Genomic DNA, 27,764 nt, shown 5'->3' with positions numbered 1-27,764 from the left:
GTGTGTGTCTGTGGGTGCGAGAGAGAGAGAGAGAGAGAGAGAGAGAGAGAGAAAGGACAATATATAACGATTAATTTCGGCCCTATGTAGTGAAACAAAGTCTTTGCTTCAGCAGAGCAGCAACAATAAAATAAATCCTACCTGATATGTTATTCCACCACGCTTGATTCGGGTCATTTCAAGGGCAGGTTTTGCATTTTCGATGGCTGTCGCGAGGACAGCCAATGGGTGCTCAAACTGTGGAGGTCTTATGAACTTAATAGTAAACAGTGCCTTGCGAACCAAGTCCGTTGCCAGTCGTTTGTCGCCTTTCCGCATAAGAAAATTCGTGAACTTCTCCAGAACTGGGTCATAAAATACTGAGTTAGAGACCTCGGACCGAACGGCTTTCACCGGACGGAACGCTGCTTCTTGGCCTGGAAGCCCAAGAAACAAAATTGAAATATCAAAAATGAACGATCATCGAAAAAAACTTTATGAGCATAGAGCCATGATTTACTGTCACCCAATGTTGAGTCATCGTTGCGTTGTCGTGTATACCCGACAAAGCTTTCGTTATACGATTCAGTTATTCTATAAATCACTATACAGTTTTGCGCGAATTTAACTTGCATTCACGCACACATATACGACCAGAAACGAAAAAAAACATGAGCAATACGGGCAACAATTCTCTCGAACTACTGTCACTATAGTAAAATAAGAACGAATTAGCATTTGATTTGTCTAGCTGATCAATAACGTTAGGGGTATATCAGCTAAAAAAAAAAAACATAACTCCATTAAATTATCTTTATACTATTCAATTTCAATTAATTCGGTTTTATTATCAATTCCCATGCATCTATTTTTAACCTAAAACCCTTGTATATTTGTATACCTATCCCCATTTGCTAAGCAGCACGGTTTTATGAACAGCGCACTCTGTATAGTGCTTCATTCTAATTCTTGACAAACCGATTGCGTCTTTGGTTTCTTATCTCACTTGATACACTAATAGCGGCAATCGTGATCAATTGAAGAAATCGTGAGTTATAGTATTTTACAATGCGGCTGACGCTTAGCAGTCCAAGGCTGCTCTTCATAAGTTTCGCCGGGGAACTGAAATGACGCTAGTTATATTTTAGCCCCCGTTCAGATGACCCCATTGTAATACTTGAGAATCCAAATTCGAAGTTGTTCAATAAAAAAGCAGTAGAAGCTGAGACTAAGCCACAAATTAGAAACCTTCTTTTTCATAGCCTGTCGGAAACAATTAAATAGAACAGTGGTGGTAGGTTTTTTATTAGCTATGAATATGTCTATTATAGAATCACTTTCGCACAAAAACTGCTTTCTCGAAAAAGAAATAAGATAACACACAGATTGATTAGCATTGCTTCCCTGAGGAAAATAATGACAAATGCTCTGTTAATTACGGGTGGCTCGCATATCTCGTTGAGCATATCTCGACCACCGAAATTGCCCTTAAAAATATCAAAAAACATTATTGCCCAGCAACTATTGTCTGTCTTGTGTTGTAGGACTTGTCTGATACAAGAAACATCACCCAAAATATGATCTCGCACGCTTTTCATCGCCAGGACATACCTTCGGTAGTCTTTCGATACTCTTCGATTTCGGTTCGATCAGCAGTTAGTGGATCGATGTATCTCGGGCTGTATCTGCTACCGCGCACGAATTGTCCGCAGGCTATGGCCGAGTGTGGCATTGCAAAATGACCTGCACGAAGCCCACAAGTGATCGCCGAACGCGCCATCGCCATGAAATGCTACGTTATTCGGAGCTTTTCGTCGTTCTACAGAACCGACCACCGGTCTTCTCTACGCAGTGTTTACATTGCGCGTGGAAAAATGTGTTGTGATGATGCCATTGATCTGTGCTGATCCAGTAGAGAAAAATAAATGAAAGGGGCTATCTTTAAGAGAATGAAACTACACCTCCATAAGTTACCAAACGCCGCAGCAAAAAATGCATTACACCACTATACATATAAAATGATTATGATACACCAAAATAATTGAAGAAGAATATATATATATATGTGGCAAACTCGTATGTATTCGAATACATTACTTCGATTTGCAGCGCAGGCTGTTTGTCAAAGACCCGTTAATAAGCGAAGTATAAATTGAAGTGCTTAAATCTTTTTTCTTTAGCTACGGCTACCGTAGGCTTCAATATACATTTACCGTATTCTAGCTATTTTCCGCAAAAATCATTTACGACCTCCTCCACGATCAGAGAATAGAAATATGCTTTCAAAGAAGCAAATAAAATCTTGCTTATCCCTCATAGCTTCAGGTAGTGAAAATGAACCGTTGTGTTAGCAGCATGAATATAAAGCCGCATTCAGGCCAATTGTCTATTCCAGTTGGTATAACAGATGAAACCGTGCAGGATTTGACGGTGGCAACTAGATACGCTGAAGATTTGCTTTTCGGGTATTTCTTTACACCTAGTGTCCCACTGCATTTGTATTAAAATAGATGTCTCTGTTTGTACGCCCATTAATAATGCTGTTGACCACCGCTTTAAATAGCTAACGAAACGCAGTGTGTCTATGCACAGTTTCGAATCTAGACAACCTCGTGTACGGTAAGTTCAATAATCCCATATAGGGAATGGAACAGATTGCTAAATCTTTTTACAGTGAGGATTCTTGTACTAGTACGACAGTGGTGCAACGGTCTGGAGCGCCTTAAAGTTGGATTGATATTTCGCGGGAAAACATTTATGTTTTTGTTTGCTGCATGCCAATGAAGTGTCATATGTTGTAAACAAAATGTGTAACTTGACGTTTTCCCGCTTTGGGTGTTATTGTTGTAATATATTTTTCGTGGTCGTTGTGTGAGTGTCCTTCCATGAGACCAGCCCATACCCAACATTCAACAAAATTGGGAAAGCCCAGCTAACCTGAAGATCGTACCTGATCCCTTAATGAAATGTTACTTATTAATTCCCCATGTAAATGTTATATCTTGTCCGCTCAAACTGAATGTTTTTTATCGATAAACACTGTTCTTTGAGTCATTAGATTACACCCCTTTAATCAGATTACAGATGAATCCATTAAATCTAAATTACACATTAAAAAACGCACCCCATTAATGGCCACAAGGGATCTTACGAGTTCGTTCATTACGAAAGAGAAGTTGACAGAAACATGGAGATGGGCCGCCCATGCTTCAAAAAACTAATGGCCTTAAGCGAGCTCAGTAAGCGCTCAGTGATGTATAGTTTGTGCAGCATAAACTCGCTATCTTTAAAAAAGAAAGAAAAGACCTGAACGTATTTCAACGTTTATTCATCTGTGTGATTACGCAGAACACAATTGATACGTTAACACTGAAGTAGGCAAAATTTTGCACGATTCTAGCGTGTTCAGTAGCAAAAATAATCAACTTCAGTCCTCTAAAACGTACCACATCTATGACATTAAACAGATTGGGAACAGACAGGATAACAATGCCGCTCCTGTTCTTGGTACGATAAAGGACCGCAGGGTAGAAAGCCCACCTTGCTTTATACGAGGGTTGTGCTCGTATTTAAACATGCTCGTATAATCAGGTTCTTTCTTTGCCGGTGTCAGTCAGCAGTACTTTATGATGCTGCGTATATGTAAATCATGTTATCATTTTAGAATATAAGGGCGTTTGAGGTTGATCATTTTTTACATAACTAACTATGATTTAATTTTATTGCAGTCACTACGTCAACAGTTGTAAAACTACTTCTTTTTTGACAGTAAGTCTGACGTTTCCTTGAACTTAAACCCTTTGTTTTTACATGAAGTCGTAAGCATAATTTTTGTCTCAATCGTTTTGTGTTTTTTAATAGAGGCCTATGATCATTACGACGCCAGAAGGTGGCCACTGACCTTTTATGTTGAACTATTTTACTTACGATTAACAGTATTCCAGGTAATTTATCTATGTTTCGGGTAAATTTTAAATATGAGTGTCTTCTCAACTACACGCATTGATGGCATAGATGACACAACCTCGCTGGTATGTGACGAAGTAGAGGTTGTTCTTAAATGGTGATCCATGCGTAGCCGCTGGGAGAACGACTTTTTGCAGGGACTGCAAATATGGCGGTGGAAATGTTACAAGGCTTAATTTGATATTACATGAATTGTGCTCGCAGCGGAGCCGTGGGATGAGGACGTACGGTGACACTGGTCGTATAATAGTACTATGATTTTTGGCATGGTGGAAGCACATTGTAAGGTTGTAAGAAGCAACATATATATGCAGAAGCCATGTGCGCCCAACATGGCTATACTCTATATACGGTATCTATACTTTATTGCAGCTAAAGAGAAACTGGTTAGTCCTACCAGTAGTCGTATGTTTGTCTTAAACATTAAGCCATGCATGTTTAAGTTTATACTTATGAAACTTACCTGATGAAACCGTGAGTGACCCATTAAACAGCGCCGAACTCCGTAGACTTCATTGCAGTGATAGAAAATTCCAACCGATAATGTTGCTATTTTGTGGAATAATAGACTATAGAATAGTTCTATTTTGACAACTACCTAGGTGTAGAGACGCATGAGTGTAGGCGCTGGCCGAACCGGAAGATCCAATTTAGATACCTAGTAGTGCTAACATCGACTCGGCAGAAGAGGCATGCGTCGTTCAGGGCAATGTCAGCGTATTCAAAATTCGGATAGCTTCTGAAAGTACGAAAGCTAGGTGGGGCTACGTTGCCGCCAATGACACAAAAGCAATTGGGAAATAGCGTCATCATTCGGTCGTCTTCTAGCAGCTGCATTATTGATTGAATATCTATTGCTTGGCGTAGGCCCGCCTTGTATTAGCTTTAGCGAAGTGATTATTGTTTCACCAAATTGTTTTTATTTGGCAACAAAGTAGAACGTACTCGGGCTGCTAATTATCGTCCGCTGATTTTCGTTAATTGTTTTCGAATTAACGTTTATGTGTTATCGTTAGTGGCTTAGGAATTAGCAGATTTGACAGACACCCCACAAGTGGTAGATTTTTCTGACCTAACGAGTCTGGTCTTTCGACGTTCGGTCAACGCAGCTATTTTTAGTCCATTTCTAGCACGAGGTCATTGAGCCGAACTTAAATTGGTACACTTGCCTCGGTACGTTTCCAGAGTCTGTAAGTGTTTTCGACCACTTAAGTCAGTGGATTTTCTAGTGCCTAGGGTATACATCAAGTGCTACTGATCGGTTCCTGACCTGCTGCCTTCCACAGAGCTAGTTAAGGTAAGTCGTATTGAGTCTGCATCGGTGGAAGTTAAAGTTTACTTCTCGAACCTGACATATTTACCACCTATGTGAAATTACGTTCTGCATAGAATCCTGACCGGCTATAAGATCATCTCTTATGTGATTCTACGAGTCGATCCTACCGGACTACTACTATCGGTGCGATGCGAAATGCTCTAGTGCACGTTCTATTCTCACATGTCCCCGTGACCTCGAAGAACCATCGACAACACCTTACACTTGGAGCTCAGTTTCTGTCATCTTATGTTAGTAAACACTTAAGGATACGTGCATAAGAGATAATGCTGTGACAAGCCCGCTTGACAGCTCCGACACTTATATGCTATGCGATCATGACGATAGTAAAGATGTTCAGAAGAATTGGAAAAATACACAACATGTAGTTCGTTCCGCTTGATTTCCACAGGCCCGAAGATGTGATTACGTCGAAGATCTCCTTCTCACTAGTCGCCGTTGTCAACAATCTCTTGCAGTCGCGCTAACACATTTGATATTACCTCTGTGACTACCAGATCTAGCAGACATATTATCTTCATCGTTATTTTTACGAAGACCAAGGCGTTGCTTAAACCACAGTTTCGTGTCACATTGTGGTGAAAAAGTCTTCCGTTTATATGTATGGAAGTGGATCAGACCCCAAAGATGGATTTCGCCGGAGACAAAGCGGGTACCTTTGCCTGAAGTTTCGAAATTATCCATACTCACTCAAAACATCCGCCTGAATTCCGCTCATTTAAACCAGCAAATCATCAAATCAGCAAAAGGAAAATGCAGCCTGATCCTGCTACCACCGGTAGTTTTTTCTGAAATGACTTAGGTACCGGCTGAGCTTTTCTCCTACTCAATCCTACTCAATTATCCAAAAATGATTCCGCAGCACAGGCTTTTAAAAACCCTGTTTTCTCAAAAAAAAAAAAAGCCACACAACAGGACCAAAAACTATGGTTCTGTTGCTGAAGACGAAGTTCTTGTCCTGTCACAGACAAGTCTCTTCGATTTGTACCTTTAAGTTTAGCTTGCATTTAAGATATAAAATTTTTGAGTCAACACGGGGCTATTCTGAGCCCAATCGCACCGACAGTGCCCCAAACATAAACTCGTTTTCATGAAAAACTTTTTAGCTAACGTCATGCTTGGTGCGAAAGGATAACTGCTCTTTTTGCCAAAACATCATCTTCCTACTTAAACTCCTTGTGTCTGTGTGGATCATTGGTTTATTTGTTATTATTTTTGGCCTACAACACCCTACTTTAATCGCCTAGGAGATTATAATGGGTGTGTGATCTTTCCTATGAGCGGTGGTCGAATACGCTGAACTAAGATGAACCAAAGTTTTTTTTAATTGAGTTAATTAGAGATGCTGTTCGCTCTAATCACATCAACGGCCTTCTCGACTCAGCTTCAACCTTAACAGCTCGTCTGTTTCCGTCCTGAAATAAAGTTGATTCATTGTATCTTGTGTAGATCAACTTATCTGACATGCTCTATAAATTTGGTTATGGAAATTTCATTGGGAAAACGTCAGCCCTGGATCCTGGTTATATCTACTGACTTTTTCCGAGACTAACCATCTGATCGAGCTTTTGTGGTTAAGTTGGTTGCTAGGCTATTCCTTTTTGGTGCTTTTTAGGGTTCTGGACAAAATCTTGAAGTTGGCTTGTATTCATCAGAAAGTTCCGTACCAGATGTGCAGATGACGCGAACATAGCTGCGATTCGCACCTTCTGGTGATGAGCTGTCGCCTCACTGTAAGAGACGGACACTTGGCGTCGGCATTACAAACGAAATGATGATATTCAAGCTAGCCTGCCAAATCTTAGTATGTCAGAGGGTCATCGACATACAGATATAAACGTTCGTATACATACAGTACGGCTTAAGTTGCATCACCTTTCGGAAAATGACTCATGCATCTTTTTACCTTGTGCTTCGACAGCAAATAGACGAACGATTGGTGAAGAAAATTGTCAATAGATGTAGCATAAAGTATAGCCGTTGTTTCAGGTTATTTAAAAATATTAGCACAACATTGACTACAAATTACTAACCTACCGCCGAAATAAGCGATATATTTGATTCGGGAAAGTGTCCTAGTCTAATACGACATACTATTATTAGATTCGTCCGCGCGGATGGCGGAACTCTTGGCTTTACAGCCCGACCTCCACCAACGTCATACACTCCATAGCAAGCGCGATTAGATAAACAAATAACCGAAGCTGAATGTAGCGTAGATTAGGTATTCTTCATAAATCTTAATCAAACCACGATAATATGACTTAGTTCAAAAAAATAAATTTTGCTGGCGAACATTTGTCTCTAATACAATTTTTTAGTATTTAATACGGTGTCTGTTAGGTTCTGTATGTTCCAAAACTGGGAAAACTGAATATTTAAAAATTTCATGTTTAAAAACAATGAACGACTTTGTATAGAGACAATACGTCGATTACAGACAAGGCCTAAAGGCTTTTGTTTAGAGTGAATAATCCGGTACTATTTTTTTGAATTGGCGGAAAAATTAAAAGTTAAAAACTGTGCAGGTTTCATCGGCAATTGTCCCATTTTCGACATGGTGCTGACTGTTAGCTGTTAATTCTGAGACAGAAGGAGCCGTTTTTTCATAAGAAGCCATTCCGCGTCAGATCATTAAAATATTAGTGATAAATTAAGAATCTTAATTCATGATGTTTGATTTTCTAACTTTATGATGAAGTTGCTTAAAAACTATTCATTAAGGTCGTAGACTCTATCTGCATGAAGCGATAGTACTATTCTTTCATTTGGCACCACCTAAGGTTTAACGAAATGCTCAAGCAAGCGCTACTGCTCAAGCAAGCGCTACTGGTCAAGTGTAACAATGTCGATTCAGTAATAATAGACGGTTTGACAGGACGACCACTTCGAAAGCTAATTTAATTTTTGTTGATATAACGAAAAGTGTTCACAATAGCTACCCCATTAACGTTTAGACGCGCTGAAAGTCTACGAAAACACTAATAATACAGGACATTTCCAGCCAATGAACACTATCTCGCCGGAAAAATTCTGACTAGCAGTATTTTAACAAAAAACCTACAAGAGATGCTGCAGACGAAATTCCTGATTCGTTCTCATTGAAAAGCCAAACGTTTTCTGGGTCAAACTATCGCAGTGGTCAAGCGACGTTCCTATGTTCTTAGGCTAATAAAATGACTTACAATATCAGTTGTTCAAATGTACGCAGATATAAAATGTGTACTAAATCAGCTGGTTGAACTCTGGTGGCTATTTTGAGTATCCGTTGTGATGCTGTCAATAGATACCTTTGCTGAGATATTTACTACTTCCCGAAATTTGTTAAGATATATCGATTTTTCTCGAAAAAAAATCTAATTCTATTACCCTTTACAGCTGAAACTTGCCTTAGCGTTTCATTAGTCCTACTCACAGGTTTTGGGAGGCTCCAAATGAAAGAGTAGAGTCTTATCTTTAGGTAGATATTTTTAGGATCGCAAGCCTTTCAATTTCGTATTTTCAAAGCTGAGAGAATCGAACATGGCGGAAGATTGAAAGTCTTCATCATTAAATTATTACAAATATTTATCCTTGAAAAGTTCTATTCCTAAAAAAACATTCAGTCGGTGTTGCCTTTCCCTCTAGTGCTTAGCAGTTTCATTCAGAATAACTATTTTCTGTTTGGCGACGAGTGATGCCTCTGACTTTCTGTCATCACCACTTACCCGTATCTCCTGCTATTATTTTTCTTTTCCGTTGCTTTGACTAGCCAGCTTTATAGAGCTGACATCGATTTCGCTGTGAACTCGAACCGAATGTGGCCATGCGTAGTTAAGCCGCGAATGGCTTGTTTATCGCCAAGAGCTTTCCTTTGCCCTATTAGAGTAGTCAATATTTTTTATGTGTGCATATTTACTTAGAACAAAAAAAAAAACTCCCGGAGCGTGCGACGTCCATCGATTCTGTTTAGTTGATACTTATCCCGTGCAAAATTTGCAACAAAAATGTAATTCATTTTATCGTATAAGACAACATGGCAGTGTTTATGACTGCTATTTGTAAGCGGTTAACATATATCTTAGCACCAGACACACACATCCCGTCGCTGTTTTGACGGCTATTCTCCAGTTGGTTTTGCAGACGCTAAGCAGATGGCGAACGTCAGAGAGGATGTGCCGGTCTCTCCAACTTCGTCTGCTATCTTGTTGTTACCCGGTGAAACCGCTAGGATGACCATTAGGCTATACGGTAAACGTTTTAGATTCTATGAAAGAGTTAATCTCGCACCCTCACATTTCTATTCCTTTGACCGAATATTCGGTAGGAGAGGTCGATCGGTGTGATTGTTGTCACCATTGCAGCTCCGACAAGCACAAATTAGATCGGAATAACAATTCTACTATGATGGCTGTCGTGCTGTAAAAGTATGAAGTGCGCTAACTATCGATCGTGTTCTGTATCAAGCGTGTAATGCACGCTCCACCGCGGCACACGTTTCGGTTAAATAAAGGTAAATATATGTATGAGCTAAGCTGAACAAAGTCAAGTATGCAACTGCTGAGTCGAGTATGCAAAAACAAATTTCGTGCTGATACGGCGATGTATTGTTGGTTCTCTAAGCGCAAGTTTCGCTACGCATGTACATACCGAACTTTCTTTGAGCAAAACACACGGCGTAAAAGTGATAAAGGCAATAAAAGTCGGCGTCAAGGGTTGCTGGAAAAGAACTTTTTTATATTCAAATCTAAATCACTTAATAAACCGAATCCGGAAAATTGTTAACTCGATGAGTACTCTATCAATCCGTGCACTAAACAGTATCTTATATTACAACATGTTATCATTATGTCGCAGCTTTTATGATGGTACCACGGGCATATGTTTTGTCTATGGCTTTCTCTCGATCCTGTAGTGAATTTACTGTTAGATATATTGACAATACATTCTGTACGGCCATGCTAAGCGACGAAATAAACACTTAACGTAGCGTAACAAAACGGTCAAGCAAGGGAATGATGGTCAAGCTGGAAAGGCTTAAACACATCTTACGATCTTATGCAAGCTTTTTGAGCGTGACTAACGTCAAATACATTTCAAAATGCATTGTTCCAGAAAGGCATAGTGTTCTGTGGTTTATCTGTCAAACAAATCAGGTGTAGATACGTAAACAACGGCTTTCCTTCGTTCAAGCAACGCAACACTATGATAACTAGCTGTCATGACTTTGGTCATATAAATTGCTCTTAAACATGTTTCAAAGCCAATAATCGACTGAATTGCGACACAAAGGTAGTAGAATATATTAAGTTTATGCTCTTGGAATTGCCACAACGAATAGGTCGTCAGTTTTCTTTCCCGTCTACAGCTTATAAATTTGTACCTCTATTATCAGTATAACTTCACTATACGATTATTTTGTGATCTCACCGGTACGGTTTCAAGCAGATGGAACAAGCAAAAGTGAAATTATGAGGCTCACATCGAACACTCATCGATCTCTGACCAATATCGAGCCTGGTAGGATAGAAAAATGCGACCACAACAGCAACGACAACTTCTTTGGCTACATCCTTGGCACAGATATCTCTTCATGCAACCTTACTCGCCCTCGTACCTCCGTCCATAGGTGTCTCAAAGCCATGCTTAACGTACTTGACAGCGACTGTGGTAGCAGCAGAGTCTCAATTCGATTTCTGCGCATGCGCGTCTTATGGCGGCATCGCCGCCATCACAAGGCTTGGTTTTGTAAGGTCATGATCCGCTACAGCCAATTGCTTTTGGAACGCGCTGGAACGCCGCGCACACGATCACCCTTTGTGATTTACACAGAACATTTTGTTATCGCATCGTGTTTTGTTGTCCTGAACGTGTCACGTGAATGTCATACAACACAGTTCTCTGATCGACCCGTCAATTTCGTTCGTGAACGCACTCATAGAACCAAGCAACGTCCTTACCTGACCATTTGCCAATTTGCTATAGACGAGCTAACGCAAACTGAGAAAGAATAGCAAACAAATAATAGTAGGCATAGTAAGATGTACACGAAAAAAGCTTGCGTGCGAATACACATGACCTATTTCTAGGCACGCAAACACGTCCAGGTAATTCAACAAGGTGTAGTATATTTTCATTTCGTGTTGTTGTTTCCGTGAGAACAGAATCTGATACAGCATCTTTATCGGCATACGTCTCAACGCCAGGCGTAGCAAGGCAGCTTTTCTGGGTCTTTACGTGCGCCGGCCAGCGCTGTACGATGAGGAATGAGGCGATCTCGGTCACAGAAAAAGTAAAAATAAAGCCACGAACGTCATCAACGCGATGTTGTAACGAGATTATTCAATAAAATCGCTCTGATTTGTATGTTATCCGATACGTTTTTTCTATGATTAGCTCCGATTAAAGGAACCTAGAGAACGCTGTGTGCGACCACCATAGCATATGCCATATGTACAAATTGTGTATACAAAAATGGCCAGTTATATTGAATTTTACTTTTTCCGCTTGAGGTTATAAATATATGATGTGTTTATCTTCGATTAGTGGCGATTGTTCGAAAAAAATGAAAGTATATTAGAAATCAGTTAGGAAAAAGTGGGTTGTGAGAAACTGGAAAGTGCTTTAAATTGTGACCGAATAGGGCCCTTGCTGGTGTTCGAAGCAAACTATTTATAAGGGCTACAGTTAACGCTGAAGTTCAAGAACATGAAATCGGGTCGAATCCGTCCGCGCCAGTTTACCACATGCGTTACCCCACTAGCCTTAATAGGAATGTTTGCATCCCTGTTGACTCTGGCAATGGACTCGGGATGAAAGCAGATGGAACACGGCTGAAAAAGAGAACAATATGAACAAGCGCTTATTGAAAAAAACAAGGGTATATTTAGTGATATTGACGATTCGTGGGGCTCACTTGACATTTACGTCTTAATAAGACGCCTGAGAAAAGGCGGGAACTGATTGAGGCTTGAAGATGGCGCCAAAACAACCAATAAAAATCTCCGCTTTGTATCAGCAGTGGGTACTGACCCAAAACACCGAGTCGCTGTCGATGCATATTCAGTGGACGCTCGAGGAGCATCAACGATTTCTCATTAGTAACTTCATTCAACTCCAGTACACTACCTCCAAGTTGTCCGATTTTCGGCGTAACCTGCTGCAATTGCTGAAAATTGATTCGGTTGTGCACTCACTCGACCGAGCATAATCGCATCTTCGAAAAAGAACCGCTCATGCTCAAAAATTATGGAAGGTGCTCGATGAATTCAAAAGAAGATTCGTAGAGCCATCGAACGAAGATAAAGCTACCTATGCAATAAGGCATTCAAATGCGTCATCGATGACCCGCGCGGGTTTGCGCCAGACATTCATTTAATGGTCTGGTGCATCGCAAAGGTTATCCTTGAGGATAGGCAAGTTATTATAGATTCAGCACGTTGGCACTACACAAACGCTGAAATATCATGGAGAGGAAAGGCTTAAAGCCCGAAGATGTTTGCCACACGATCCCAGCCCTTTCCGACTCACCACGAGATACAATTTTGTATGATATTCCTAATGATATTGTTCACACCCTGATTCAACACCCATATGCCTGGTGGCTAGGGCAATTAGCTGGATATATCCTGAAACCGTCGGATATCAGTAAGAAATTATTGCATCAAATGGAAACGCGTTTCGGTTCTGAAGAGTCGATCATCGGGATACACATACGACGAACGGACGGTTCACTGAAGTAGCCTATCACCCCGCGGAAGAGTGCGTAGCTTATGCCGAAGAACACTATAGGAGCAATTTTCCTTTCAAAGAAAATGTTCGCCGCGACAGACAAGTCCCACGCATCTGTCGAACTTCGCAGCATGCTGCCAGATTACGTGCTTATCGCCGACACGGAGTCGACGAGAACTGCACGCAGGTCACAGACTCGATATTGACGTAGAGCTTTCGAAATTGTCGTAATTACTCTACTTCGCTTATCGGAAACCGACCAGCTCATTTGCACTGTTTCCAGTAGCATATGCTGCATCGCCTACGTTGGTTCAGCGTAAGGACTCAACGCTCTTGCTTGACATGGGCTATTTTTATGCGTTGTTTTATGCTTAATCCCCCAAGAAAAGCTATTTACCCCCACGAGGCGCCGAAAATGTATTTATCTGTAGAAGATTTGTCGATATTGAGGTGACAAAGCGGGCCGATTATGACGGCTTCTCGACGGGAACCATCTGCCATTCGAAGGAGAAGCTTGTAGGGAAATACTGTTGCGACAAATCAGACGATTACATAGAAGTCTTTTTATCGCTATGATCACAGGTGGATCGAACAATTAATAAGACAAAAGAAGAAATTTTAACGCGCTCAACGCATGTGCGAATACTTGTTTCATATATTACTGCAGGACTGTTGGGTCTCCCATAACGCTTACGGATGGTTATTTTTTTTTCATTAACTCTCATGTGGAGTGTGTTTCTCTGAAATAGTACCTATTGAACGTTAGTTTAGGGGACAATCTTCAAAGTGGATGTAGCTTAATTTAAACAACTCAGCCTGCAATAAACTTGAGGCCAGTAAGTCCCGTATAAGTAGGTCTTTCCCGTATTGTTGAAGCAGTATGCGCGTCATATACAATGAATATGGTGCAATTCAAAGCACGTGATAAATAAGAGCCATTGGTCTACCGCCAACAAAAATTCTTGCTCTCTTGTGACGCTTCAATGAAATGAGTTAACTTAAAAGAACCATGTGTAAGCATGGACTGATGTAAAGACACACTTGGAAGTATGTTTATCCTTCGGATTTTCCGTGACGAAGAAATGTATCACGTTTTAATATTAATCAAAACAAACAGCACAGCCAATCTATCGCTATAGCATGCCTAATTCTTTAAAAACATTGCCATTATCTTATTAAGCATAATCGTACGTAATGCAGACCTTTTCAACAGGAGCTGCTTTTCTCTTCGATAGAGGTTCTGACCTTCTGCGTTAAGGGTAATGACAATGATACATTGAAACCACATTGATAGGTAGAATGGCTTCCAGGTGCAAAGACTGATTATCAATATGTTCTATGTTTCAGTACAAAAGTTACATTAGACTGTTGAGAAAGCGCTAGGACAGCTTTGTCGCTTGCTTCCGAAGCGTGATACAGCGTTGATAGTTGAATTGTATGAACCAGCAAAACCTTTTCGCTACCCTACGAACTTTTGTTCAGATCACAAACTTGTACTTAGAATTTGGACCTTAGAGGTATCTACAGTCAGCAATTTGCATATTTCTCTCTCGCCATCTGTCGAGGTCAGAAATGAGCCGAAAACGAACGAAGAAGGGCCTCTACCTGTATGCTGTGTTCGTCATATACTATATATACACTCCTATATATATATATAGCATCAGCAAATGAAAGCTTAGGAACGGAAATCAGTAAGGAACCATTACTTTGTCGACGACCAAATATTTATAAAGGCCGAGCAGCGAAGACGTTTCACTGGTCATACAATGGATAGTTTTGTACATTGTAGAATTTGTTTTAATCTACCGTAAGCTCATTGTGCTTCGTACAAATCTAGAATATATACTCTTATATCAATTAGAGATATTAGATATGAGCTGACTTATCATATTTAAGGATATTTTGTACTGAAAAAGTTTTTTTCGTACTCTTGCAGAATACCAGTTACGTATACACTCATATTATGGCGAATTCAGCGATTGCAAATCTGTGGCAGAGATAGTCAATAATTTTTGTTTTTCAGTACATTACGATAATTAGTTTCTTAAATTGATTACGACTACGTCAAATCACACCGGAGCTTTGTTGCACTGTTTTTAAGCAGAGGTTAGGTATCACAAAAAATTCATTGTTATAAACTACAATTTAATATAGACGCAAAAAATGTCCCAAGGTGACCTGTGTATGGGGTCCAGATTGCATGGTACAAGCCATTAGTTGTCTCCGTCTATCGTTCAGGAAGCTGACCACGTACTGCATTGTTAATAACAGCACTATCGTAAAAAAGAAAAGACAGTAACGATGTTTTCGGCATAAATTATACCATGCAAATACTCAAACTGTTATTATCTGCAAAGAACAGGTAAGGCTGAATAAAGTCTTTAATTAAATTACAAATTGATCCGTGAGACGTCCTATGTGGATTATGTTGATCCGATGTTCGGCTCCATCGGGGCCCGGTGCAATTACATAACGATGAAGACTATTTGACTTTCGCGCATGAGCGCCGAATAGCGAGAATGGGGAACTAAAAGCCGTTGTTACCAGTTCTCCTACGCTAGATAGATCTTCGTCAAAGCTTCATTTATTTATGCTTGCTACTGATCGTTGCGACTATATTAGCTGGTGGATTTGAGTAAAACATCGATTTTTTTTTTAACTTATTGCTTACTGTTTACCATTCTGTGTTTCTTCACAAACCATATAAAGCTAATCAAAGCCGAAACTTAGTCATATTATTCTATGACGCTCTATACCCTGTGTCGACCCGCTTCGTTTGAAAGGTTCGAGTTCGCGTCTAACGCCTGGACAGCAGAAAGACCTAGATCTTGCTTTTTTCAGTCAACGTATCGATCACACTGCCGATCGTCCGATCGTATTGATTCGTACGCGAACGGTACTGGGCATGCGTGATCAAAATAAGCAGCAAAAAAAAAAATGTAGGATTGGTGTGTTTAATCCATCGTTCGTTATGGCTATAATTTCGGACCAAACAAATATCAATGCTTAAGCAGGAAAAAGCCTGCAAGTAGTATCATTGAACGAGTTGTGCATAGTCGGCAATCAAATTCGTTTATTTCGGGCAACAAAGACAACAAATTATTTCACAGGCGCGCCAGTTCTTGCTTCTTCAAATTTACAGGAACCCAGAATCTGGGAAGGACAGCGAATCGGGGTTTCTGGATCCAGTCTTGCATTGACTAGAGAGTACAAAATCTAATCGAACTAATATGAACCCGTAAGGAGTTGTTATTATTATTATTATTCGTAAACTCGTAAGACGCTTCATCAAATCATATATGCGCATTACATGCAATTTCAGTCACAGTTTGAATAACTTATTTCGGGCTTGTCGTTGTTTAATCACAACATGAAGTACCTATAATCACTTGTATACTAGTTTCTCACATGTTCTTCCATCTTCAACGATTACTATTTCGCAAAAACAAACAGTTCCATTTCATGGGTACACTGTTTTTGTTTTGTGTGCCGTAAACGACATTTAGCGTTACTCAAGAATTTTTCGGATGTCTTTCCTAAGCTTGCTTTATGTATAGCATGTTCCGACGTTTCCAATATGCTCGTCGCACACCTGCTTCATCCTGTTAAAAATTGGCGAAGTAGGCATTTTTCAAAACAGTCGATGTGTTTCCATGTATCCATAATACTGATTGAAAGATAATCAAAACGTTTTATATATACAATGGCTAACGGCTCAACCGCCTCCTTATATAGTAGATTATCTATCGGATGCGAAGGTCTGGCCATATTCTCCTTAAGTTCTCTTTTTTCTTCTTCTTCTTCTTATCAACTTCGATGGACTTTCTGTTTGTTCGAAAATACGCTTTAGGCCCGTAACATAATATTATAAATATACAAAAGAAATGTACAGGTTAAATTATATCAATTAAAAGTTACTCGCTCCTACGCTGATTTTTTGTTCTGCCCTTAGCTTGGATATTTTTAGGAATTCGCATGTGTAACTGCGCAATCTGGCGTGCACCTGACAGGACATTTCGAGCTATCAAACAGTACGTTGTCGGGGGAGGGGGGTCCTCCACCGAGCACAGTCCCCTATAACGGTTTGCTCAATCGCGGTCAAACAAGCGTGGTTGCCTCGAGGAAAACTCATCCCCCTAAGAAATTGATTACCACAGATGAGTACGTTGGCAGCCAAGAGCGTTTATTGCTGCCAGTTAGGCGTAGTGACGTATCTTTCATTTAAATTGAGAGCTCACAATAACGGACAGTGATAAGCACGGCGGGAGCTCGTTCTTGCTTAGAGCCAAAGTGTAAGTGTCCAAGATGGGGAGTCATTTAGATCTGCACTAATATGGGCCGAGACAATCCGCCGCATCAAATACAGCGTGCGAAGCAAGACGTACGTTGGCACTAACGGGCTTGCGTTAGGAAGCGAAAGACCGAGGCAAGATCAGCTTGGATGGCTTTGTCGGCTTCTGAAGGCTCATGGTGAACAGGGCTCCGAGAAGCAGCCTCTTAAATGTGACGTTCATACTTACCAATTTCTTGGTGAATATTGCTATATCGTCCGGGAAACGGAGACCTTCGAACCACAGAAGCACGTGTCCCTACAATCATTGCGATCAAAGCTGGCCAAGTCAAGTACTCCTACTGGAACTCCAATTCGTGGAGTTGGGTAAAGCGACAATCTCCATTTCTCCAATTCACCTATCATTATAGACTGGGCTTTTTCGAATTCCGTCGAGCTAAAATAAGTACCTAGCTAGTTTGACAAAGTCAAATATATTAACTAAAATGTGTAAGTCGTATTAATCAAGCGTAGCAAAACGATTCAACTAAACAAACCGTTTTGCAAACCACAAAGGTCCAGGGGCCTGTCTCTCACATGAAAACAGGACATTCGTCTTTTTGCTGTGAAATACACGCGCCTTCTTCAGATGACAGACAAAGACAAAGACGAAGACGTTTATCGTAAAAGAACAAAAACATAATTTAGGACAGCAAAAAATATTGCCAAGATGTCCTGTTATTGTATACTACAAAACTGTCAGTGTAAGGTTACTACGCTGGATCGTTTTCCTACGTTTCCTTCATACAGGGCTGTTACCTTTAGCGAACGCTGTCTTCAAAATCAACACATCGGTCATACTAGTATCCTGAAACCCGGCCCGACCACGGTCCAAATCCAACGGTTTCATTTCCATTCGCTTCCTCGATTAGAGCTGTTAAAGAAAACTCACTTGATCTGCGCAGTGACCGCTGAAGGACATATTATTTTTCCCAAGCAAATGGAAAATAAACGCAGTAACCTATACATAGGTTGTTTTCGTCAGGTGGCGAGTCCAGGTTCGTCGAAGTGAAAGTTACTACCGATTTATTGACTATATTACCAGCTACGATTTTCAGGCGAACTTTATGCTATTGTCGAAATGGCCATTCATGGTTTCCTTCTATTAGACGTTCTAACAGAATAGCCTTGAAGGCTACACAAAAGACAATACTTGTTTAGCTTTCAGCCTGATAGTCTATTATCGCTTGCTTGCCGATTACCTTTGTAAGGATTAAGCAGCGGCCCCAACGGCCTGTAAGTTACGAAGAATTAATTTAGTTAGCTACAGCTGTGCCCATTTATGCCCAAGGTCTATTTGCAGTTGTCTCTATCCCGACTCATCTGTGGAACTTTGTCAGAGCTCAACGATCGTGGTGTTGGGCCCATTTTGTTAACGACCGACCAACTGCCCGCCCGATATCATAACCCTTTTTGTCGTAAGATCCGAGATAGTTGCTTCAATATATTCTGCAATGGTAGCGGCACCGAACTCATTTAACAAATCTACGATACTATACGTTACCGACCCTATAGAACTTCATTGAAAAGAATTTATTATGGATTTAATATTACATACATTTCGTATATATATACCTATATGGATATTGCTCGAAAGTGTAGTTGTTACTATCTGGGGACAAAGGTTGATTTAGGTCGACCGCGTCAAGATGCTATGACAAGGTGAAGCTACTCAGTTACTTTTTGCATGGCCAACAATATACAATATCTGCTATTTCGTACCATTCGAGTACTATCTGTTTTTTTTTTCATCTGTTACTGGTCCATTTTACAAATACGATTACAGTGTAGTATGGAAACTATATTGTCAGGAAACCATAGTTCAGCATGGTTATACCTATGTTCGCCTTATCTATTCAGTTTATCAACTTCCATTGGACTCTCAAGATGGCCAGGCGAGATATAGAAATATTAGTCCGTACACGAATAGCTTCAACGTGATGAACTCCTTTAGGCCTACGGGCAAAAGCCCTATGGCAATATAGATGGTTTCCTGTTAGACTTCCGTTAAATCAACCAACGTTAACCTTCTTAGCTATCTTATCTTGAGTTCGTTTATTGTAACTTCGTTTGTATTTTGTAGTCAGACTACGTTACAAACATCGCTACGGTAGGAATTGTTATGTTCTTATGACCGTCCTCGATAATAAAGCCGCTGCACCTCATAGCGCGAGAACTTAGGTCACTTCGTAGCATGGTATCGCCATATGGAAGTTCTAATACCGATAGCAAGAGAGCAGCGCTAAACTGTCCATAAATCGTCACAAAAAAACTCATCTGAGCAGGTAAAACGTTTGTAGTTGAGTCGTTTGGAAATTGCGCTTCAAGTTATCAAGTTATGTTTATGATAACCCTGCGTTATAAAGAAAATGATGCGTTAGCGTGACCGAAGATGCCACCAATCTGTTGCACATTAATGATAAACTTGTTCTCTAAGCTGATCATAATAACATGATCAATCATGACTTCTCCCGTGAATCTCTCCTGAAAAAGTTTCCGTTAAGATATCTAATCAATCACATAACTATAATTTTTTTAATGAACTATAACTTCTAGTAATCATCTGTTCATTTGTTTTGTCTTTGTTATTCTTTAATAGGCCTATCTTACGGATTGAGAACAATAACCTTTAATGTTAAATTAACTAGTTACTACACACTAATATAGAATATCTGCTGTTTTCGTAACGATATGCGTCCATGTTCTGTTTGAAAAGACTGACGATAGTCAATTCTATGCTGTTCGCGCGATACTTGAGTACACAAAATTGCAGGGCATAAAATTAGTTCAAATGGCCAGTGGAAAATTCGTCACCTATTTCTAAAAACGAAAAACCGCTTGCGGTAGCTCCGAAAACCAACGCCGACAGCAGAAAGCCAAAGTCATATTAAACTCTAGGGGGTCTAAAAGCTAGGAGCAGCTTAATTTAGCCGCCCGTTTCACCCCATGCTTTGTGCACCTGGTGCATGCACATCATAAAATGGCACCAACCCCGGATCTCGACTCTACAACCTTTAATGGAATTTTATGTAGAATTAACTCTATTAGCCGTCGTTCATCCGGATTTTAGTAAGATGGCGCGTCCGGACACTCACCAGTACAACACCCCAATGCTCTACATAAATCTACGTAAGTTTGTCGGAGTTACGATTTGTAGCGTTAACGAATCAGCTCCCTCCGTGAGCTAAAGCCCACCTGTCATGAAACATGTGGCATCTTTTACGACTGTACAGTTGTCTTCCTTAGCTCAAAATAGCAGTTATCCAGATGAACGTGTCAAGTTTTGTTATATATATATATATATATTGATCGTGCTGTCGACTAATTTCTCGAACAAACTGTATTACACGCGCGTGATCAACAGTAGCCCGCGCAGGAGTATTTTGGCAGATCGCAACCGGCCCTACTGAAATGGTAACGTTGGCTTGAAAACAGGCATAAAAATATGCTCTGGATTGTCTAGAAACGAATTCGTTGTTTTCATGTTCAACCAACGGTTGTATGGGAGAGACAGAGGTTAGAGCTCTCTATGTCTTTCCGGTTACGTCATACGCCGTGATATTGACACAAGTGAAACGCGTTTTTCTTTTTGCATTCAATCAGTCATTAAGTATGTCAATAGATGAACGAAAACGATTCACCGTTACAATTCTAAGGAGTCATACTGTACAGGAAGGCTGATGAGAAGTGGTTATCAGCAGAGAGGCCTCTGGTATCTTCGGACATGTTATCGAGAAGGTAACGTTGGATTCTACTACAGTCTACTACCGTTCCGTTCTGTTCGACCTCACATAATTGATAATTATTTAAAGCATTAGCTGACAATACGACGGATCTTTTTTCTTACGTCAGTAATTTAATCTGTGGTTCGACTGCACTATGGTGCCACTGACGACTAGTACACCTTTGTTAAGGTACGGATAACAGTTCAAAGCTGACGCATAAGGGGCAGTATAACTTGAAGGTTGGAGATCGTCCGTCGAATGTAAACCAACACAGCTCCTGGCGAAACGTTAACTAACTCAACGTTCTTGTACGGCCTCTCTCTCTCCCAGACCACTGAAAGTCAGTTTTTTCCGCTGTTTTAAACTTCTGGTTTGCATCATAGGGATTAGCCTGTTTCTATTTTAGGCCTTCTGTTATTGACTTAAAGCTTTTGTAACGAACACATCAGTCGTCGTTGATTGAGCACTACATGTACATGTTTCATATGTGATTACAGAGAATAGATATTCAAAGATAGAGTGTCGACATACAGACACAAAGCGGTGAATTTAGTAGGCATTGTAGTCGGAGAACGTTATTGTTACCTGAAGCCCCACAGGGGGCGGATACTCAGGTCTAAGGCCGTTAAACTTACTGATTTCTTAATCAGTCTTCAATTTTCCATTTTAGTCCTTTCCTCGCACACTATTCGCAACTCTTTTGAAAACTCTTTTATATACAACTCTACTTTTCCTTTTCATTAAATAATTCACATATTTTGACCGAGACCCCATTTTTTTAGAAATGGTGCTTTCTACAAACATAAATAGGCATTTCGATATGTCCAGTCTATTTGACGTTCGTACCTAGCTAGAACAAAAACCTTAAGAATGAATCTAGGGAGCACCGGTGAATAACACCCAGGACGTCAATCACAAATAAACATCCAACACACTAGTGCAGTTATCGTTTACCTTTTAATGTATTGCCATAGTTTATAGAAGCCGCTACTTATGCCTGTTAATATTGTGAAGGTTTCGAGTCTTACGCTGGGTACAGTCGTCAAACAAGTGCTTCAGGCGGCCTCAACAGGGAATAACGAAGGGGCTGGCTATACCAAAGTTCAAATCTAGACTACTTCGCATACACTTACACAAAAAAGAATCGTCATTCTGCGGTCTACGGCACCATATTGGAACTGCTTTACTGAGAAATCCACTATCTCCAGGATAAACAATTTTAAAATAAATTAAATGTTTACTATGGGCATATTAGATTCGCTAAACGCCATTTTAAAGTCTATAGCATTTTATTTATCAATTTTAGGAGCCAAACAGAAATCGGTTAAAGAATTAAATGTACATCTACCGTCTATTGCTAGTCGTTAGAAATGCGTTCCTTCGACCCGATGGAACTTCTTAACGTGTTGTGCCGTTTAAGTCACCATAGAACTTCCCTGATTTTTTGGGAAGGGTTTCTAGTGAAAATGCGACGATCGTCACGTACGTAATTCCCCAAAAAAATCGAAACGTATTTGTGAGTAAGATGCAGGACTCGCCTTTGGTAAAGCTTTTGAAGGTATTTCGATTTTTGAGATCGAAAATTTACTTTTATGATATTTCTGTAGATCTAAAGTGACCTAAGTGAGTGACCTAAAGCCAAACCACTGGCGGTTGTTTCAATAAAAAAAATATTCATCTTACGTTATTTAAAGGCCATATGTGTGCCACTGCTGTTATTCCAAAACGTAGTAGAATTTGTAAACTATCTTGATGTGGGCTATACAGGTATTTCACTTCGTTTTGTGACTTAAGTATTGCAACTACACGAAAGTAACATTTAGGTTGCAAAATCGGAAGGTGTAATAAGCATTACCTCCAATGAGTTCCCCAAAAAAACTTGTGAGTTTTGTTTATATAGAGTACGGTCGTATCTTCTAAAATAGAAACCTTTAGTTGCTAACTTCCTAGATTCTTCCTTTGAATTCAAGCCAATAAAAAATCGAACTTGATCTGTTTCCTAAAGGTCTGATGCCAGGCGTTTTGTACACATCTTTCTTACGTTCATCTCAAGGCACACAAGCAGGCCAATGGTGAGCCTATGCTTTTTTTCAGACTCGATTACGTATTATTTGACTGAAGCTTAAGCAGTATAGCATAGTCTGTGCCTCTTAATTAATATCAAAGCTTTTTCTTGTATTTACCTAATCATAAATCTAGGTTTTCTGAACGTCCATCAACGTTATCCAGTTAATCGCGCTAGCTACCTGCTATATTCATTAGCGCTAGTGCTGTTTAATAGGGTGTCCGTTGCTAAAATCGCCCCTTTCGAGGGGCTTTTATCCGTTATTTGTTAGGGGTGTAGCTGCTTAACTGGCCTGTCTTCTGATCGAAATATTTGTCTAGGGTTTATTTTTCTTTTTTTGCAAACGGGTCTACATAATACGACCAAATTTGGTCCCGATTGAACGCTTGTTATGACATAAGCCCAAATAATTCCCATAATTCTATAGCTAATTTAATGTTCTCGTGCTGAAAAAGGAGGCAAGAACGATGATACAGGCTTAGAGTTTCCACTGGCGCCGACGGCGTTTCGATACGCAACGCTACCACCGTTATTGAACAGCATTATGACGATAGCTACGAGTGCCATCGCACACCCTTCAATAAGGTCTGCAGTGTAATGGTACAATTTCCCTCTCCAAACAGATTAAGAGTTAAATAGTGTTCTTGTTAAAAAGCATGATTCAAGGTAAACATTCAATAATACTTGCCTATTCGACCATGATGGCTATAATAAGCACTGTAGAAAAGGTGATGCATTATTAAACAAGCAACCATTAAACAGGATGATGATGATGATGATGACAGTATATCGTTATAGGAATACTAATGTAAATATGTCCAAATCCATAAATCAGACAAAAACGCTCGACCCAGAGTTTGTTAAGCAAACAAACTCTAGGAACTAGCTTTATCAACACAGAGTCATACAGCCGATTCCGACATATGATTGCAGTACTTCCATGCTATTTCTCCCGTTTGTTTTTTCTGTTTGGCCATGACTTCGTACCAGAAAAGCGCGAAAGCGCAAGAAGTAAGCCTTGTCAAGGATTCTATCGAAGGAAAAGTCAGTTGGACGTTCTGCGTTTATCATGTGGGTATCGCCACTGATAATGACCAGGCGCTCACAGGACCTTGCCGCAATCGACGATCACACTAAGCAGCGACGTCAAAATGACGCTCATAATGACGTCAGTTTGTGTTCGTTTAGGAGGAAAGAAATCGGTAAATGCGCATGGTACGACATCTGTGTGGACGGGCACAGCGGACTACACAGGCCGATGTTAGATGGGTATATAAACGTAGGACTTACGTCATCGAATGACTCGTTTGTTTTGTTAGTGCATATCAGAAACGCTATTCAAATAAGCTTTTACTAAAACCCATAAAAAGATGATACGATGTTTTGGTTACCTTTGCCATTTTACTCAGATCACAGTTTCATATAGGTGTCTGTAATGATGAGAACGCGTTCAGGAACAGTATCTGCATTAATATTTGAGCAATTTTAAGGACGCACGAGCCTCCCGTCTAAGGAAGACTATGTAGTAGTGGTTCTGCGACAAATAAAGTAAAAATGTCAATCAGTTTTTCTAGAGACTTTTGCTTGACACAAATACTAAAACCCAACGAGGTTGGCAACCATAACCCATGCGTAATACATATTTAACTCAAAGCGCTATCTTAAAATAATATGATATATAGGCACACATATTTGTGCTTATATATGATATTACTTTATTATTATTATTATATAGCTAGATATAATATGTTGGAGCTGATCTGTCAAGAAAACATATTAAGGTTGCTCTTTTCTCATTGAATATGTTTCTATGTTTTAAAAGTAAATTACATATATGACACTAGGCCATTTCAGATTTTGCATCTGTTGGCAGCAATGGCAAATCGTCCATTTCTTGTCTCCTTACTATTTCTATACTGCAGTTTCTTGGCCAGCTGCTTCTTTGACAACGGCAATAGCGACGGCAGCGCGGGTCAGGCCCGATCTCAGTTCTTCCTTCTGTTCCCGCTTTTTTCGATTTTGGTTTGTTTTTCTCTGTTTGCGCTGAAATAGTCAAATAAAACCAAAGCTCAGAGCCAATTTTACTGGGCATCAATATATTTCCAGATCAGAACAGACTACCGGTTGAGCAGTTCTACCGGCGCGCGGATTATAATCTCATATTATTCGCACTACTTCCATATCTTCGACATCTTTAGCAGCGTAGCTGACACCGGCTAACGCTCTGGCCATCGCCGGCCGGGCTGAACCAGCGCCGTTCCCACGGCCACGTGCTACTCTTGACATCCTCCTCTCTTCTGATGAACTTGTGATTAGGGCAGAGCCCATGCACTGAATAATCGTATCTCCTGAGCTGGTATAATTTGCCCCTTTTATTTCTTCGGTTTCTGTGAGTCTTTTCTTTGGGACTGTTCTCCTCTCGTCCGTTTTGTTCGTGGCCGTTCCAGACTCAACTCACCCACCATGACCACTTAAAAAATGCCGACGAAGTCATCGTCGCTGCGTTTTCGGCCGTGTCGCCCGTCGATACAGCATACATTGGCAAGGAAATGTGACCTCATAATGTTATCACTCTTGCTGCGACAAGAACTACAACTACGTGCACGAATACTCTGCTGCCATTGTTACAAAATTTCTTCGACTAAATTATAGCAACAATAATTCTCGTTATCGTTGTGTTGTAGAGTGCTTCCACGTTCATTCATCCGACGAAGAACACGAAGAATGAAGTTGTAGTAGACAAAATATTGAGACAAGAATGGCGGGGTAACGTGTCTCTATATGTAATATTAAGTCCATGGCGGTGAACCGCGCTAAAACTGATACCGCCCATTCGCGAATCTTCAGCTGCCATAAGCTAACCACTGTTGTTTTTGCAAGACTTTCTACCCACCAGCGTTCTTCCTTATTATGCTGTATATAGTAGTAAAAACGTTTATATATATGTATATATATATATATATATATAGCCGTAGTAGCCGCCGCTGTAACCGACACTTCTGCTAACGTAGTTTCAACTGGCGGCCGGTTAGTTGTTGCGAAAATACACGAAGACCATTGCGAACGATGACAGCAAAATTGTAAGCCTTACGATATTAACCGCGGGCAGAAATGCGCTGTCATCAGCATCTCGTAAAAAGAATGATGATTGTCAGCGTGGCTTTGGTTCTAAGCGGACTTGTAGAAGAAATGACTGTACATCTATTAAACTCGAATACCATTAGTTACGACACATATAATATTATTGAACAATCTCGAACCGAAGATACCCAGTGCTACCACCGTAATGGTATGAGCGCGTACTAACATGTATGTGGGTGGCAGAAGAGAAGATCATTTGTTTAGTGTTTTTTTAAACTTTCTTTTAAGTAGTTCGCGCAACCATCGTTGTGTCCATTTTATATCCGGCGAGAGGACATGCGCGCCCTAGCGCATGACGTAAAATAAAATTAAGCGGAGAGGCAACTGTTTGTCCTTGCCTACTTTGTATCTCTGTCTGCAACTCGGCACCGTGACGGGTATACCACAGAGGCGAAGATGATGATGTCCATTTCACCATCACTTTTTTTAACCCCTTCTCTCCGCCAGCTTTATGTGAATATGTGAGAACACGAGCAAACCCGGCGGTAGTGACTGAAAAAAAAAAGAAATAATTGGAAAAAGCATGGAAAATCGTCGTAGATTCGAAATTGTGCTCGGTCTCTCATTTGGGACGAGGCGCGCCGCGGTTTGAACAAACAGAAAGACAACAGATATCACATGTTAAATATTGAAAGATCAAAAAGTAATTGAGTAAATAAGAGCTTAATTTAGGCCTAAAAAGGGCTACTATGCAGTAATACAATAGTAACAGATAGTGTTGTATTGTTGTATATGTCGCCAAGAAAAATATAATTTTTTTTAAACCTTACTTATCATACAGATATGCTACAGCGCTAAAGGTATGCGAATAATGTGAGTAACCGCTAATTGTGGGTAACTGTTTACTTCTTGCATACTAACTTTTGATATTTTTATGGATATGGCGACCTATAACTACCACGTGGTTGAACCGTGACTCATTCAGGGACACCGCACGTGTAGTGTTATTGCATATTTCAATGAAGATCTATGCGTGGAACTGTTATGCTTACTATATTCACATAGTAGAAATTACGCCTGTAGCTATACCCTAATTAAGTATAGCTGGCAGGGTTGTTCAAAGATCTCTTGCTGGCAATATGTGTTGTAAATAATTTACGGAGGCCGCTTTTTAAGCTTTAATCACATTTAGGAAGTGCAAATACGTTTCAATATTTGTAAAAGATTTTGTCACTAAGTAGTTTTATGCTAGAATATTTTGCGAAAAGAATATTATAGATAGAATACCTTGTAAGAATACCTGAGTAAGAAAAGGTACCGATTAAAGGATAAGTTTATCAGAAAATTACGGTTCCCAAGTAGTCGCCAATAAAAGAACAATTATCTTTAGCCTTTAACGGTTCTCTCATTTCTGCATAGTCCTTCTTTTATTCAGCTGACTGATTGAAGTGAACAAAAAAGCTACTTGTTGTAATTGAGGCATTGGGTTATATTCATGAGAGCTGTACTAAGTTTATCATCCTTTTGCGGTAATTTTCTATCGACATAAGAACCGCATCGTTTTTTTGTTCA

The 27,764-nt window shown here is 40.1% G+C and overlaps 1 protein-coding gene and 2 long non-coding RNA genes across 4 annotated transcripts in view; 1 reads left to right on the top strand and 2 right to left on the bottom strand.

Annotated features, from left to right (window-relative positions):
* The window catches only part of mRpS7 (mitochondrial ribosomal protein S7), a 5,135-nt gene extending 3,279 nt beyond the window's left edge, over nucleotides 1-1,856 (bottom strand). Inside the window, exons 1-2 of the mRNA XM_022831559.1 lie at nucleotides 1,591-1,856; nucleotides 142-416 (exon numbers count right to left, since the gene is read on the bottom strand). Of these exons, the coding sequence (XP_022687294.1) occupies nucleotides 142-416; nucleotides 1,591-1,765 (450 nt within the window). The 5' untranslated portion in view covers nucleotides 1,766-1,856. The remainder of the gene's footprint in view (nucleotides 1-141; nucleotides 417-1,590) is intronic.
* A 1,430-nt stretch (nucleotides 1,857-3,286) lies between these two features.
* LOC111259493 (uncharacterized) lies at nucleotides 3,287-11,425 on the bottom strand. Of its 2 annotated transcripts, XR_015310616.1 has the most exons (4): nucleotides 10,691-11,425; nucleotides 6,835-7,012; nucleotides 4,409-6,696; nucleotides 3,287-4,085 (listed from the first exon to the last, which is right to left on the bottom strand). It is a non-coding gene; the product is annotated as an uncharacterized LOC111259493 (long non-coding RNA). The 2 variants fall into 2 exon arrangements; XR_015310615.1 differs by lacking the exon at nucleotides 3,287-4,085 and having other exon boundaries at nucleotides 4,843-6,696; nucleotides 6,949-7,012; nucleotides 10,743-11,425.
* LOC111259492 (uncharacterized) lies at nucleotides 8,990-11,631 on the top strand. Its single transcript, XR_002679662.2, has 2 exons — nucleotides 8,990-9,773; nucleotides 11,425-11,631. It is a non-coding gene; the product is annotated as an uncharacterized LOC111259492 (long non-coding RNA).
* The last annotated feature ends 16,133 nt before the right edge of the window (nucleotides 11,632-27,764 follow it).

Source organism: Varroa jacobsoni, unplaced genomic scaffold (genome assembly GCF_002532875.2).
Source record: "Varroa jacobsoni isolate VJ856 unplaced genomic scaffold, vjacob_1.0 scaffold_338, whole genome shotgun sequence".
In the NCBI taxonomy this organism is placed as follows: Eukaryota; Metazoa; Arthropoda; class Arachnida; order Mesostigmata; family Varroidae; genus Varroa; species Varroa jacobsoni.
Note: the sequence above shows the minus strand (reverse complement) of the source record. Positions and strands in the feature narration are given on the sequence as shown.